Here is a 15741-nt window from a genome sequence, read left to right as displayed (position 1 = left end):
TACTATAGTTCGTATATACGCCCACATTTAAACTTTTTTATTGTTCGTTCGGTAGGTCTTATACAAAGATCTTTTCCAAAAAACTCCAATTTTATGTTTTTTAAATAAATATTTATAATAACATTATCTTTAGGTATTGCTGAAAATAAACATGAATTAATGATAGGACAAAGGAATAATAATAAAGAATGAGACATAAAAAGGAATAGAAAAAGTATAAAATACAAATTATATACTTCGCATAATATTATCTCTTCCACAAATTCTGAAAATATTTTTTGTATCTTGAATTACAATGCCACTTAATCCAATCAAACTAGGACATTTTGATCCAACAATGGAAATTTCAGCACCATGAAAATCTGCTTTAATTAATTGTTGATTAACATTTTCCCAATTTGGATCTGTAGAATCTTTTGGAATATTATTAAAAAATTTGGAGCCGAGTACTTGTTCCATATAATTTAGCCATAACTGATTTAATGGTAATAAGGCTGTATATTTCATATCACTTTTGCAACTAATCTTACGTAAACCAAGCTGCATTCGTTTCCTACTAGTTAATAACTTTCCTTGACATCGTTTTTTCTTGTTCCATTTATTTTTATGCTTAGCAAATATCAGTGACTGTAAAATAATTATAATTATGTGATAAATTAAATTTCTGGTAATTAATATGAGTGTTCAATATATCAAATTTTATTAGTAATACAATATAATTCTTATTCATTTATTATATATTTATATTATATATATATATATATATTTTATTATTATTATACCTTTCTTAACTCATCTGCTACCGAACCAATATCAGAGGAAGGTAATGCATTTTGTAAAAAATTCGTGATATATTGTTCACTATTTTCACATGTACTAATTTGTTTTGTTATACTTTTGGGTAATGTTAAACATATGCTTTCTGTAACCGTTAAAATAATTAATCATGATAACATTAGTAGCATATATTAACTAACCTTTTAATTAATAGATACGTACGATTTATTTGTGCCATTAGAAATGAGTTAATCAAAGTAGATTTATTTTACTTTATCAAATTATAATAGATCAATTACAAAACGTAAGCACAAAGTACTATCGTCGTTAATATCTTGTATTTCCAGTTCTTTCCTCAAAATTTCTCACGTATATTATATTATTTTTTAGCAAATTATCTTAGATTAGGTGACTAGAAGAATATTTTTTTAGGTTAATTTAAATTCAAACATGTTTAACTAATATTATGATATGTAAATATAATGATATATATCTGTATTAACATAATTATGTCAATATATATATCACTACATATTTTCTTTCTAAAATCTATGAAATTTGAATCAAAACCTGCGAAAACGAGGCAGCACAAATTGCAGGACATGTAAATGAGTACAGCTAAATAGAATAACGGTTCATTTACTCGTAAGTAAGTAAAAATGATAAGTTTATTAGGAATTGGAGAAAAAGAAAAGTTATCAGACATCTATGTAAAGAATGCAAATTTAGCCTTTCTTTCATAAACTTATAAGTAGAACGATTTGTCTACTTTCACCGTGTGTTATAAGATTGTGTATATGTATGGACCAATTTTAAAGAGTAAATATTTAAAGATAAGGTTTACATTTTTTCTGTTTATTATACATCTATTTAACTTATATATTTTTTAACATTATTTATATCGTTATATAAAGTGTTCTAACAATCAAGAGTTAGTTATAGTTATATAGTTGGCAAAGAATGTTTCTAAATGTTGAATATTTCTTTTATTATTCTACGTGAACAAGCAAGTCGAAAATATAGAATACAATTTGTTTATATGACTCCGTTTTCGAAAAAATCGAGTTTGAGAATTTTTCTAGCCTAGAAGCATACTTGAAGTTTAATTGAAGAGAATACATAAACTGAACAGTTGACAGGAGGTTACTTTACGTGTGGAGATAGGTAAAAAATGTAAAATAAAATTTTTTCATAGGATGCTTCATTCGTTTCCAAGAAAATAACATTTGAAAATTTATCTAGTACGTATGTACTAGATCAATTCTTAACTAAATATGTTCAAAGTTTCAAATTTTATTTTTCTCTTGGAATACAAATAAATTAAAAGCTTTTGATCGCTTCAAAGTTCGAATTCCATTTTCCTGAAACGGACAAATTTTATTCTACATGTTTTATTTATTTTCGTATATAAAATAACTTCCTACTGATTGCTTACTCATACTGTCGGTAATTAAACAAATTCACATATGTTAAACAAATTTTCACATTCGATTTTATTGAAAGCGAAGCGCCATATCAAAAAATTTTATTTTACATTTTTGATTTATTTTTTTAAAAGTAGAATCAATCACTTTTTTCGATTGTACCATGCTTATTAGGACACTCTGTATATTGTACTTAAAGATATAATTCGGAAAATCACGAAAAGATAAGCCTTATTTGTACGCTAATACTGTAATGCACAGATGCATGTAAATGAAATAACGCTTGAAACAACATCTTGAACGTCAAATAAATATGTTAAAAAATAAATTAATTTTATTCTTGTATTAAGGACAGACCGATACTCTATTTGTTAAAGTAATATTTCTCCGATAATATAAAAATTAAGAACGTAACTAGGTATATTTTGTTGATCTTAGAATCGAAAGTTAGAAACTTTGAGAGAGGAAGACATTAAAGAAAAAAGTTAAAGAAAGAAACTAGAAATTTAGCAGTGTAGTCTACTTACTGACTACTTGAGTCGAAAGTCGTCGACAATCGTGGCATGTATGGACGGACCGTGTCTATAATCGTCGCTCCGTATAAATGTATAGTGTCAAATTAACCATGTTGAAACGCATATTTGGCATCGTAGAAATCAATTGAAAATAATAAAAAATGGTGTCATTAATAAAAAAGCAACTATTGAAACATTTATCAAGGTATTTACACGCTAAGCTGTTAAATAAATTTCATTATTAATTACACAGTACAATTAAAAATTGTACCACCCTTAATTAAGTAGAACAAGCAAGTTATAATTGTGGACAATTTTATTTATTTTATTAATTACCGTTATTATTATTATCGTTAAATTATTAGTCGTATTTTTTCATGTTTATCTACAATTATTAACGTAATTGTTAACATGACAAGTCTTAGATAATTATTTAAAATTACAATATAAATAAAAATTTTATCTTATGTTTGCATTATGAACAGATTTCAATATGTTATATATAAATTTACAGAAGATAAATCTATTGTAAAAAAGAAATATGCCATTGTATTTTATTCACAATATGATGTTTATGTGTATTTATTTAAATTTATAGGTTTACCAAGAACTTATCAGCTGATAAAATAAATTTAAGTGCATTTAAAGGTGAAGGCGAACTGACAAACTTAGAACTTGATGAAATAGTTCTAACTGATTTGTTAGAATTGCCGTCATGGCTTAGATTAACAAATGCTTGGTGCAATAAAGTTTCATTTCGTATACAATGGACCAAATTAAGAAGTGTTCCTATTTTCTTGGTAAATAACAACTGTCTATTTATACATATTAATTATGTATATTTTTATATATTCATTTTTTTAACTATTTGTCGATATACTTTTCCATAATACAATAGAATTATTAATATTATGTTATAATAAAATTTTGATTAGATCTTGATATTTATAGAGTTTAGATGAAGTTCATATAGAAGTAGAAACATGTGAAGATTTGAGAGATTTATCTTCTCCGCAAGGGCTTTCTTCATATACTGGTCCTGCAAAATATTCTTTTATACATAAAGTAATCGATGGTATAACAGTGACTGTTAATACTGTATCAGTTACATTCAAAAGTCCTGCATTCATTGCTTCAGTTCAGGTACATAGTGTTATTGGTTTATTTATTAATGAAATCTGTCTTCATATTTTTATTAGAAGCTATTATGAAATTATTATTTTGTTATAGATGAATCGCATTATTGTGGAATCGAAATCTGCAACATGGCAACGGTGTGATCTAAGGACTACTAGAGTGAAAGATCCTGATCGTGGACAGTTACTTATTTTTAAAGAATTAGAATGGCAGACAGTTAGAATAGAGGCACAAAGTACTAAAGATAAGAACCTTACGCCATTACGTTTACTTACGAATCAAGCACGGTGTCGGATTACTATTAAAAAAAGAATATCAGGTTAAAAATATTTTAATAAGTAACAAATATATTTCCCATTCTTTTGTTTTCTAAGTACGATAGAATGATATAACATATGAATTTGTATTTTAGATTGTTTTGTTATGGGATCAAGACTGATTCTTATATTAGATGATCTCTTATGGGTTTTAACAGACTCACAGTTGAAAGCAGCACTTCATTTTATTGACTCTTTAGGTGGTTTGATAGAAAAAGCTACAGTATTAGAGCGTAAAACTAAAGCAGCTAGAAAATTAGAGGTTTGTAAGTGCAAAATTAGGAAACAAAATAGAAAGTTTCAATCATATGATAAGTATATTTTTATGGTTTTAGGTATTGCCAGAGTATCAAGCACAAATATCTCAACAATCAAGGACAAAAAATCAATATAATACTGCTATCTCTAAAATTTTTACCAGATATGATGTTGTAGAAACTTCATATCATTTCCTTTGTCAAAGAATTGATTTACATTTATGTGATGATGCTGGTAGTAAGTAAATTCAAATTTTTTATTTCTTTCTAACAACAATGTTGTAATATTATTTATTTTCTACCTAGATGGTAGATCCTCCCATCCTGACTTAAAGGATGGTGGTGCACTGCAAATTTCATTAGTTAGATTTCAAGTTGATTATTATCCATATCACTTAGCAATGGCTGATAGAAAACATTGGGCTAAATACAAAGAAAATGCTACACCTCACAGCCAATGGTTACAGCAATCCTTAAGTTCTTTTCGAAGTCAGTTTATGGATCTCATAGATTCTGGCAGAACACAGCATTCTCCTTTAACTAGGAGTCAAGGAAACATTACAGGTTTGTCTTTAAAAAGTAAACGGTCAATCACAAACACGTATTTTTAATATTAATAAAATATCGTTTCTTATTCTCATTTAGTTAATAATACAAAAGGTTTAGGAGACAATTCAGAAAAGGGTAATCAGTCTCAAAATATAAACATAACTGTTGATGACAAAAAAAAGTCGCAACATCCTAGTGGTAATCCAGTGAAAAATTACATTTTGGAACAGCTGGCTAAGTTAATGACAACATGCATTATAATAAGGATAGATGATTTTACTTTATACAAAGTAACCACAACGTCTCGTAATCCTGTACCAAAAGAATTTGTTATGGGTATGTGTAAGTTTTATGATGATCAAATTAATTTATTTACTAGGTTTATTTTTTTCAAATGATCCTTTATATAAAGCTTTCATATAATATCAATAATTATTTCGTTTAATAATTGCACAGCTCAAACAAGGAAGAAACATGCAACAGGTACAGATTACAAACAGTAATAGTATATTTATATTAATATCGCATTATAAGTACCAATTAAACATAGCTTCATGTTTGAGAAGTTTTGTTGCTTCATGTGTTATGTTGTTATTATATCTTGTATGTATCATATTATTGAGCATTAATTTATAACTTAGTACAAAACGTTTTTAACAGCAGTTCTAAATATATGAATATTATCATTATTATATATTATAAATATTATACATATATTAATTAATATATGTATAATTAATCTGAAGCGTAATTATAATATATTTAAAAGATAATCATAGTATAATTTGCTTTTGTAAATCAAACATTTTAATCAACATTTTTAAATGTTTTTTTATGTTCTTTTAAAAGATACGTATCAGTTCTATTGCAGTTGTAAGTAATATTTAATAATCTTTTATATATTTATTTTATAGTTTCTGAAAAGAAAATTAAAAATGAAGTATGTAAAAAACATTACAAATATTCAAAAAATAAGTAATAAATTATGTAATATACTTTCCAAGTATTTCAAATGGAACGTTATTCTATTTAACATTATCTACTGCTTTTCAATTATAAAAATGTAGAAAATTATAATTCTGTTAATTGAAATTTCAATCATTTATAAAAAAGCATATAACTTTTCGTGTCATTTAAGAAGGCTTCCAATAAAAAAATTTGTTGTATTTATCTTACAGATCCTAGGGACTATGTTGTGTAGATACATATAAATGGTTATACTTCATGCAATCATTGTGGTTTGCATTTTGTAATATGTAACAGATAACATCATGTGAATTTTTACTGTTGTATGGAGTATATTCATAACGCATGTATGTTATTGGAGAATATATTTACATTTCTATTACACCTTATTGAAATATTTTTATGTTGCTTAGGTGACAGAGACAAATTTTGTCTTCCAGAAGATGTTACAATTGTTCATGCTGAATTTACATATTATTATTATCCTGGAGATATTACATTTCCATGTAAGTAAACATATAATTATCACGTTAACAAATTTTAAATTAATCTACAACTTCATCTATTTTGTAATTGTTTAGTGCCACCACCAAAATTTTATGTACAACTGAATCCTATCCAAGTAAACTTTGATGTCTGTTCCTGCTTATGGTTTAATTCATTTGCATTAAATTTATATCATTCTCTAATGAATAAGGATAAACAATCAACATATACTTCCACTAATTTAATGTATTTTGATGTGAAAATCGAAGCTATACTTCCAAGGGCAAGTACTAAGACATTTGTATTATAGGTTAAAGTCTCGTACTACTATACCCCCAATATACTTATTAACTTCAGGTAGTTTTTGAAAGCCAACAAGATTATCCTAATCAGAAGGATAGGCCAAAGTCTTTGCACATACAGACGTCCAGAGCGTCAATAACAAATGTTCGATCCGCAGAAAGATCTTCAAGAGCAGATTTAGCACAGTGTGTAAACGCTTTTCAAATGGGACAGATGTTTTTTGCTACAGACTTTCCAAATAGATTAAATGATTTTCATATTCTTACCGATAAATTTTTGGCACATTGCGCAGGTAAAAGTTTTATACACAAGTACATTTTTCACGTTATTATTATATAGTATGATACATATATTTCACATTCATTTGTTTATTATAGGCACTGATAATATTCGATATCCACCACCTAATTTTAGCAGTAATTCTGTAAATGAATTAGTTCGTCAATTACACCGGGAGCTTTTATGGACTGAAGCTAAAGACATATGGTGTTGTAATTTGGAACCTGTTTGGGGAGATTTTCTTGGTGCTCGTGCGGTCGGACAAAACCGACCTGTGCCGTTCCTTGATGCATTTCCTTTAACTCTATGGTGTTACATGTCTATGAAATCGTCAGAAAAAGATTTATCAGAAAATAAATCTACTGCTGACATTCATGGTCTTGCATACATAAGCAATTTAGTTAGCGTCCAGATAAATCACTATCAATATTTGTTCTTGTTAAGATTATCAGAAGTTTTATCGGAAATGGCAACGTATCTAAATATTGATTCTAATAAAATATTAAAGGTTGATTGTGGTAGTTCACTTGTTATTGGTGCATTGATACCACAAGTAGAAGTAACATTTGTCATGCCGTCACATACCCCTGGTAAAGAAAATTCTGGAGGTGATTTGGAATCCGTTATGCCAGATTCATCTAGCATAGCAGATGACATTCCAGGTTCGTCTATTCCATGGCAAAGTACAGAACGAGTTGAGAGCAGTAGTAAAAAGATTAATATAAATAATGAAACTATAACACCACAAAGTGACGTATCATCAATGTTGTCAATGGATTTTATACATTCTAGTATACCTCAAACTGTTGTAACCTTTAAACAGAATGGTACCAATAAACACGAAAATAATATACAGATAAGAAATGTAGCACACGATAAAAGGTGCATTGCTGTAGAGGAAGAGAAATCATTGCCCACTTTAAGATATACTGCTGATGCTACAAATAAGCATAGCAAAGGAGATTCGTCTTCAAATACACCATTCATTCCTAATAATTTCAACGTTGGTCTCTCTTCTATGAAAAAAGGATTAAGTAATTTGATGACATCAATTGATTCAGCTTTGAAGGCTTCTCCAGAAGATGGTAGCAGTGATACTGTGTCTATAAGAAGTGATGTTAGTTCTGACAGTGAGAACTACGTTTTAATTAATCTTCAAGATCAAGAAAAGTTAGATACAATGTTTTCTGTCGATAATTCAATTAGAATAACAGCAGTAGAAGAAGCTAGTGAAGTAGTTGAAGAAACTCCTGATACTCAGAGTGAAAAATCTATGGATAGTGTGTGTAAACGAAAGGATATTGTAAGTCTATGTTATGTAATATAATAATGTAATACAATTGAAAACTTTAATATCCTGATTAGATATAATCCTTTTTAGGTATCTATGGCAACATTTAAATTATCTAAAGTTGAATTTATTCAACAATCTCTTGGATATGCATCATCAATTAAAGTTCAAATTTCAAATATTGGTAATGATGAATGTTCATCTATCCCATGGGATGAATTTCAGGTAATATTATCTTCTATTCATCTAAATGATAAATTTCCTGTTTGCTGATTACATACAATATGCTATTTTAAATCTATTAAATAGATCTAAATACTAAGGTTTCTTTAATGTTGCTGCAATCAAAAATATATTATTCTTTAGTGTTTCTTTCATACAATAATTTCATTAGAAAGTTTAAACATTTTTTATATACTATATAAAGTGCTTTTTATTGTGTACAGATTTAATATATTTCTAATCAATACAAATTTAACCATTTATAGAGGACATATTGCTCTGAAACTTATGTTAAAATTTGTTAAGATGTTTCGAGTATGAAATTTGATTACATTAAAATAGTAATGCAGTATCTTATTCAAATAATATTTAAGTTTTTTGTATAAACTTGGAATGTATTCATGACTAACATTTTATTCCTAGTTACATACTTCGTGTGCCACGAAACTCTTTTGATTTTATTTCTAGCTTTATATCACATACATTACAAACATTTTTATATTATATATGTATATTTATACAATGTTTGTCTTTAACTTTTTTGCATGCTTCTCCTGCGTCTCTCCTTCTCTTGTGAATGTTTTTATGTGGCACTTGTGGCAGGTCAAGAGAAAGGTATTGGCAAAGTACTCATATATTTCATATTAAATGCCTTGTACTATGTACATTTTATCGCATGTTTATTTCTTTTGACTTAATTATGTCACTATGCTGTACAAATTGCATATATATAAATATTTATCCTATTGATCATTTAAAAAAGATTATTGTGAATGTATAGATTAGCTTTTTAGATTAGTATATAATAACTAAAATATAAGTAGTATATAGTAACTAAAGGAAAATATTCGATGATTTACTTTTAGGTGATAATTTGTAATCCTTATTGATAAGTAATTATTGATATGCAAATGATAAATTTGTAGAGTATGTGACAATTACATACAAGTTTATTATTATATTATTAAGTTGCATAATTAGCAGTTAATATTTTATTGTTATTTTTTATTTGTATATACAAACGAATTATGTAAGCATTTCAAAAGTATACACTTTTACTTTTATGTGAAGGGTTTAAAGCTTTTTAGTTTTTAATTTCATAATATGTATATGTACTCAAAGTGTAATAAGTTCATGTAGCATGGTATGAAATAATGCTTAGCTGGTATTTGAAAAGCTTTCAAATGCGATTGCAGATGTGTATTTTATATGAATTATACGGAAATGAAAGTAGCTTTGTTTATAAAACAAGTCTTCATAGCTTTTTATGTTAAAATTTTTTAACTTATCAGATATTAATAAGAAAAAGTTAACAATATGTAATTTTTGTATTTAAATGTTTAATTACATATTATGGAAATATATATAGATTATGCTTATAAAGAAGCTAATATTAAGGATTTGTTCTTATTATCTAATATATGCAAATAATAATTTAGTCTTCAACGATTTTATAGTTTATTTTCCATAATTTCACATTTATAGCTTAGTTTTAAATTTTTATGAATTTATTACAAAATAAAAGAATTGTAATTCTATTACATAGTAGAAAGTATAATTATAATATAGTTTAAATGTTATACATATATTTTTTAATATTTTTTGTTTATTAGACAAAATTCAGTGCACGATCACGAGGTTGGGTCGAATTACCTTCAGATTCTAACTGTAGATCATGTATTAAACTACGTTTGGATCACGACTTAAAATGCAAGTCAGATTCTTGGAAATTGTCTCAAGCAAGTCGAGCTATAAGGAATAAAAATATGCACTTAAATCAGAATCAAGATAATACAGCTGAAGAAGAGGTAGATACTACTATAGATGTACATAACAAACAAAGTGTTTTGGATTTGTTTGAAGATAAATTAGAAATTAAAGTTACTAATGTATCAATGGCCTTGTCTATGAGTTCAATAAGTGGTCTTACAGACTTAACTGAAGATGAAATTATACCTAGGCCAATACCATTACAGGTATGTTAAATTTTATTGTATTATTTCTTTTAACTTTATTCTTAATTACATAACATTTCTATTTTATTGCAGATATATCTGGAGAGTATATCATTGCGTTTAAATGAAGATCGTCCACCGAATAATATAACTTCGCCAGGACCAATTCCTATAGATCTGAATATTGCAAAGCTTAAGATAGTACGAGATGCAAATGGAGTTTTTCATATCGAACCAGTTGGTAGGTAACAATGTACAATGAAGTTTTGTTATTATTATTTGCCACTTATTATTTTCGTATAAGGAAGATATATAGTGTTTAATATAGTATAGTACAGTAAGTTTATAATATAGTAGGTTTTCGAAATACATTTAAGTGACAAATCCTTTTATTTAAAAATTTGTTTACTTTTTTAAAATTAATGTTATACATTGTATAATTCTGTGCATTCAGACGGCCTTTCTAATGTGAGCATTTATACAAAACAATTAGAAAAATAGTAGTAGCATTTACTGCTTTAATAATATTTTTTAATAGGACATTGAATAAATAGAATTTTAGATTTGCATTTAATTATGCAAAGGCATGTTTTATTTTTTCTCAAATCAAAAGAAAATAATTTCTGCTTATTATCACGTATGCTTATTAAAATTTTTAATGCAATTTATAAAAGCATGAATGAATAACATATAGAGTGTCCAGAAAGGTTGGGACAAAACTTATGCTATATGTTAATGAGGTCAAGTAGATATGAAAAGTTTATGTAAACTTATGACCAAAAATGTTTTATTGAAGAGTTATGAGCGTTCAAAGATTTCTGAGAAGGTAGTTCTTAAGACTCATTATACAGAATTGCAGAAAGACATAAATACATTTACTACTATTTCTACAATAGCAGGAATATTCGAAAAAGTTCAACAATCATTAGTTTGATGAATGATTTGCATCCTTGGCATTATTACAGAAGCAATTTCAAACATTTATTATAACTGTCAAAGTAATTAATACAAATTTTTTGATGCTTATAACTCTTTAATAGCATTTTCGGACATAAGGTTATATAAATTTTTTGATCTACTCGACCTCATTAACATGTAGTATAAGTTTTGTCCTAACATTTTTGCCCCAGTATGTCCTTTTTGGACATGCTGCATATAAGGTACAAAACATTGTTTTATAACGCTGCTTATTGTTCACAAATAGTTTAGATTGTAAATATATATTGTTTACTCACTATCTATGTTCAATAAAAAATATTTAATTTCCTAATTCGTTAAAAGTAACTTTTTATTAGAAGCACAACTTTTTTGTGTATTTTATAGATCACTATAAAATATTTTTTTATACATTGCTCTACTATTAATCTAACTCAAACATTTTATTTCTAGTAAACCTGTTGAGCAGGAGTAATTCCCTTGTAACACTCACAAGCAGTGATACTCAAATAGTCGAAAATATAAATCATGAAATGGAACTAAATATTTTAAGACAGTCTAGTAAACAGTTGAAATTAGATAATGAACAGCTTCGGCGTCGTCTCAATGCTTTGGAGAAAATATCAGAGGAAAATGCGAAATTAATACGTATAAAAGAAGAATCTATTGTAATCAAATCTCATTTAAGTGCAGCACAAGAAGACATACAGCTGCTTTTGAAAGAGAAAAGAGCCTTGCAAGAAACAATAACAGAGCTCCAAAATCGTATAATTGGAAGCGGCCCAGGCAGTGCTACTCGTGCATCTTGGTCATCAAAGAGATAGCATACCAGTTGTTTTGATTGTTCCAAATGTTGTAGTTCGAATAAGTCACAATAATAATTTTATTAATTGTTACTTTTCACATTATTAGAAATGAAATTTTACATAGTTGAATTAATATGTGTTTTCATAGCATCTATATTTAACTTAATGAGAGAAAGGTATGTCATACTAGAACGTTTGGATCCTTACTATACGAATTTAATATGTTACGTTAACTTTTAAGTCTTATAAAGGGAAAACTTGAATAACATATTTATTATAATATGTTATGGGCAAAAATTTTCTGAGTTTACTTGTTCTTTTGTATATTATTTTGTCTACCATATTTATGCTAATAATTGCCTTTATCTATTCAACAGTGCAATCATTAAGATAACATTCAGTTATATAAGATGCACTTAAATGAAATATACTGATTTTTACTATGAGCAAGTACAAGGCGATAAATAATGGCAATAGTAGTCAGTGTTTAGCATTTTCATTAATAAAACAAATGAAGAAAAGATTGGTGGAATGAATATTCTGGATACATACATGTGTATTTATTATATGCGATAATACACGTGTTAAAACGTGATGTATATATGAGGTTGTTAATATTTTTGCGCGCGCGCCCACACACACACACACACACACACACACACACACAAAATTGGTTATATATATTAATATATAATATATTAATTAATAGATAATATAATATAATTATATAATTTATTATTTATATTTAATATATGATTATTAATTATATATTAATATTAATATATTATGTATATAATATATAAATATTATGTAATATTTATATAATAATATATTAATATGTATATATATATATATATTTGTTGCATATATAGATATAAAACGTACATGATAGATTATAGTATGCCAGTCAAATTATTGCAATATATGTTTGGTTTTATAGTAGTGGTCGTTACCTAGTATGAAAACAGAGAATTGAATATAAATTTTTTACCAATGCTTTTTGTTCTTCTCATCGTAAATATTCAGACGAATTTCATAGGCAACTTTTAACAGAATGGGAGAATACAGTAAAGTAATATAATAAATGTAAGATATTAATGGATATTGAATGATAAATTATTTGAGCCTACCAGATAGATTGTCTAGCTTAAAATCACTGAAGAACGATTGTTCGTATTAATGTATATGTATAAGATGTGTATAAGAGTGAATACATGTGATTTAATAATCAGTTACGTGATAAAAATAAAACTGACTATAATATACAATATACAATGATAATCTAGAATGTTTTGATAAGACTGTAAAACTGATGTTATTTCCTGTGTCATTTCCTGTATTTCTATTAAACTGAAGATATGCATTGATTGATATTTATCTTTGGAAATGAATAATATTGAACTACATTAAACCAAAATTAATAGTGTATTATAATGGACTAATAATTTTGTCATATTGTATGTTGTGATATCTTGACATTTTATCATTGTATGTTACAATAAATTTAATTTCCAGGATGGGTTGCTGGCCAATCCTTTTGTTACGAAACAATGAGGTATTTTTCTAATGTGTATTAATGGCAATTGCTAATTAGATTCTTTTTTATTTTAAAATTCTTATGTTTTTCAAATAAAACGAAAACAAAAACAGTTTTTTCCACTATAACAAATTTATTAAATTCAGTGTGTTTTTTAAGAATAAAAAAGTAAAATAAAATTTTTTAATTAATTCACATTAATATGAGATGTTGGAAGAATAATTTTTTTACACTTAAGTATTATGTAGAACATAAAAGTCTTGATTCTTTGTATAATATTTGTTTACTTAGTCAGGAATATTTAACTATTCGATTAGATTAAAATTTTTATATTTTATTTCTATGATTAAATGTAAGTTCTACTTATTATGTTTTATTTTTTAAAATGATATATTTCTGAAATCTTGTATTTAAAATTTTGTAATAAATTTTTATGATTAAAGAATTTTTTATTGTGTTTATTATAATATGCTAAATGAAAATATTTTGGGACATGACCACAGAATCATATATAGGGAAAAATTTGAGTCTATTATGAAAATATATTATATGTTACATATATTATAGTGGAATGAACTGTATATTTATAGTTGTCTGTACATATCTTACATATGTGGGTATGTAAAAAAATTAACCGCAAGAATTTTAGATGTTCACATCACATTTAAACATTGATATGTTCTTATAATCTATGTCTTACAACGGAACATTCAAGTTTTAATTTAATTATAATAAATCTTTACTTTCTTATTATACAATTATGTACTTTTAGTCCTTGAAAGAATAATGCTTGAATCTTTTAAATATTATATATTTGTTACATTGTAATATTGTATAATTTTATCAAATATGTTTGTTAAAAATGTTAATTTAAAATGCTTCTTTTTCATTGTTATTGTATTTTGATTTCTGCAAATATCTTTATTGAAAACAGTATTTATATTGTTGTATATAAAGCATATATTACTTCTAAGCTTTATATGTTATTTAATATGCAAAGAATTAAAATTTTATGATTGAATACGTTATCTTTATAACAAAATAAAATTTAAGACGTTATTTTAATGATTTTAAAATATTTATTTTGATAAATTATTTTTTCCACTCAGTCGACTTAATTACACATTGTTCAAATTTCTGTTTCCTCTTTATATGAATATTTTAGGATGTAACTATTATATTGTTATGAATAAATTATGCCACTTTCGATGAATGTATGTTAAAAAAATTATTATCTTGCAGTAATTCTGTGATAATTATAGTATTTAAGTGACTATATTTCAAAATTTAACTTTATTTGTTAAATTTTAGCTTAAGAAACACATTATTTTAAATATTATATATATTTATTCAAACATATAATTTTTAAATGCAATTATTTTGTAATTTTGTAATCAAATAATGTATAATACAGGTAATATACTTAATATTGACGTTAAGTATTAAAAGTGTATATTTATAAAATCATTTGTAAAAATATTATATGCTAGTATCTCTACTATACAATTTGTGACTGTTATATTACTTTAAATATGCAATTAAATTGTAAATCATTAACTTAAGTGTATTTATTAATCATTTTATATATAACATTTTTTAATGGTTAAATATGAATGTCATACAGCTCAAAGAAATTATTTTTGAATGCTTTTTTGGCTGAATATTTTGTATTTATTTCCGTTAAATATATATTATAACAAATGTATTGCAATTTACAAAAATCTGTTCTAAACTTACAGATGTAAATAAAGTAAAGATGTAAATAATTACTTATTTCACATTTATTATATTCTATATTATATAATATGGATAATTTGTTTTAGCTTAGTTCAGATAATATTTATTGAACAAATAATCATTTATTTCTTAGCAACGATGATTATTTAATGGTATTATTAGCTAAAAATCGAACATGTTACATAAATCATCATTTTAGCATGTAAAGTAGCTCACGAAATACTTGCGATAAAAGAATTTATATATA

The 15741-nt window shown here is 25.8% G+C and overlaps 2 protein-coding genes across 9 annotated transcripts; one reads left to right on the top strand and one right to left on the bottom strand.

Moving 5' to 3' along the window:
* Nucleotides 1-2: 2 nt before the first annotated feature.
* LOC132910203 (ribonuclease P protein subunit p29) lies at nt 3-2516 on the bottom strand. Of its 3 annotated transcripts, none has more exons than XM_060965774.1 (5): nt 2381-2516; nt 1000-1189; nt 783-922; nt 237-627; nt 3-139 (listed from the first exon to the last, which is right to left on the bottom strand). In XM_060965774.1, exons 2-5 carry the CDS (start codon nt 1013-1015, stop codon nt 3-5), a joined length of 684 nt encoding a protein of 227 aa, XP_060821757.1. In that variant the 5' UTR covers nt 1016-1189; nt 2381-2516. The 3 variants fall into 3 exon arrangements, with proteins under 3 accessions (XP_060821757.1, XP_060821756.1, XP_060821759.1); XM_060965773.1 differs by having other exon boundaries at nt 2312-2515; XM_060965776.1 differs by lacking the exon at nt 2381-2516 and adding an exon at nt 1421-1556.
* A 166-nt stretch (nt 2517-2682) lies between these two features.
* LOC132910179 (bridge-like lipid transfer protein family member 3A) lies at nt 2683-15314 on the top strand. Of its 6 annotated transcripts, XM_060965716.1 has the most exons (19): nt 2683-2921; nt 3315-3516; nt 3668-3859; nt 3947-4172; nt 4266-4432; nt 4506-4665; nt 4734-4991; nt 5073-5312; nt 5433-5459; nt 6356-6448; nt 6524-6711; nt 6786-7023; nt 7109-8313; nt 8392-8526; nt 9127-9138; nt 10137-10499; nt 10572-10719; nt 10933-10946; nt 11868-11968. In XM_060965716.1, exons 1-19 carry the CDS (start codon nt 2878-2880, stop codon nt 11868-11870), a joined length of 3915 nt encoding a protein of 1304 aa, XP_060821699.1. In that variant the 5' UTR covers nt 2683-2877; the 3' UTR covers nt 11871-11968. The 6 variants fall into 6 exon arrangements, with proteins under 6 accessions (XP_060821699.1, XP_060821693.1, XP_060821695.1 ...); XM_060965710.1 differs by lacking the exon at nt 10933-10946 and having other exon boundaries at nt 11868-15314; XM_060965712.1 differs by lacking the exon at nt 10933-10946 and having other exon boundaries at nt 6524-6715; nt 6790-7023; nt 11868-15314.
* Nucleotides 15315-15741: the final 427 nt, after the last annotated feature.

Source organism: Bombus pascuorum, chromosome 8 (assembly GCF_905332965.1).
Source record: "Bombus pascuorum chromosome 8, iyBomPasc1.1, whole genome shotgun sequence".
Lineage (NCBI taxonomy): Eukaryota > Metazoa > Arthropoda > Insecta > Hymenoptera > Apidae > Bombus > Bombus pascuorum.
Note: the sequence above shows the minus strand (reverse complement) of the source record. Positions and strands in the feature narration are given on the sequence as shown.

Bases quoted from the DNA above. Each gene is read 5' to 3' on its own strand.
- LOC132910203 (XM_060965774.1), bottom strand. The intron at 628-782 runs GTATAATAATAA...ATTATTTTACAG, and splicing joins TAGCAGATGAGTTAAGAAAG to TCACTGATATTTGCTAAGCA. The intron at 140-236 runs GTATATAATTTG...GTTTATTTTCAG, and splicing joins AAGAGATAATATTATGCGAA to CAATACCTAAAGATAATGTT.
- LOC132910179 (XM_060965710.1), top strand. From the start codon at position 2,878: ATGGTGTCATTAATAAAAAAGCAACTATTGAAACATTTATCAAG. The intron at 4,992-5,072 runs GTTTGTCTTTAA...ATTCTCATTTAG, and splicing joins GAGTCAAGGAAACATTACAG to TTAATAATACAAAAGGTTTA. The intron at 10,720-11,867 runs GTAGGTAACAAT...TTTTATTTCTAG, and splicing joins TTTTCATATCGAACCAGTTG to TAAACCTGTTGAGCAGGAGT.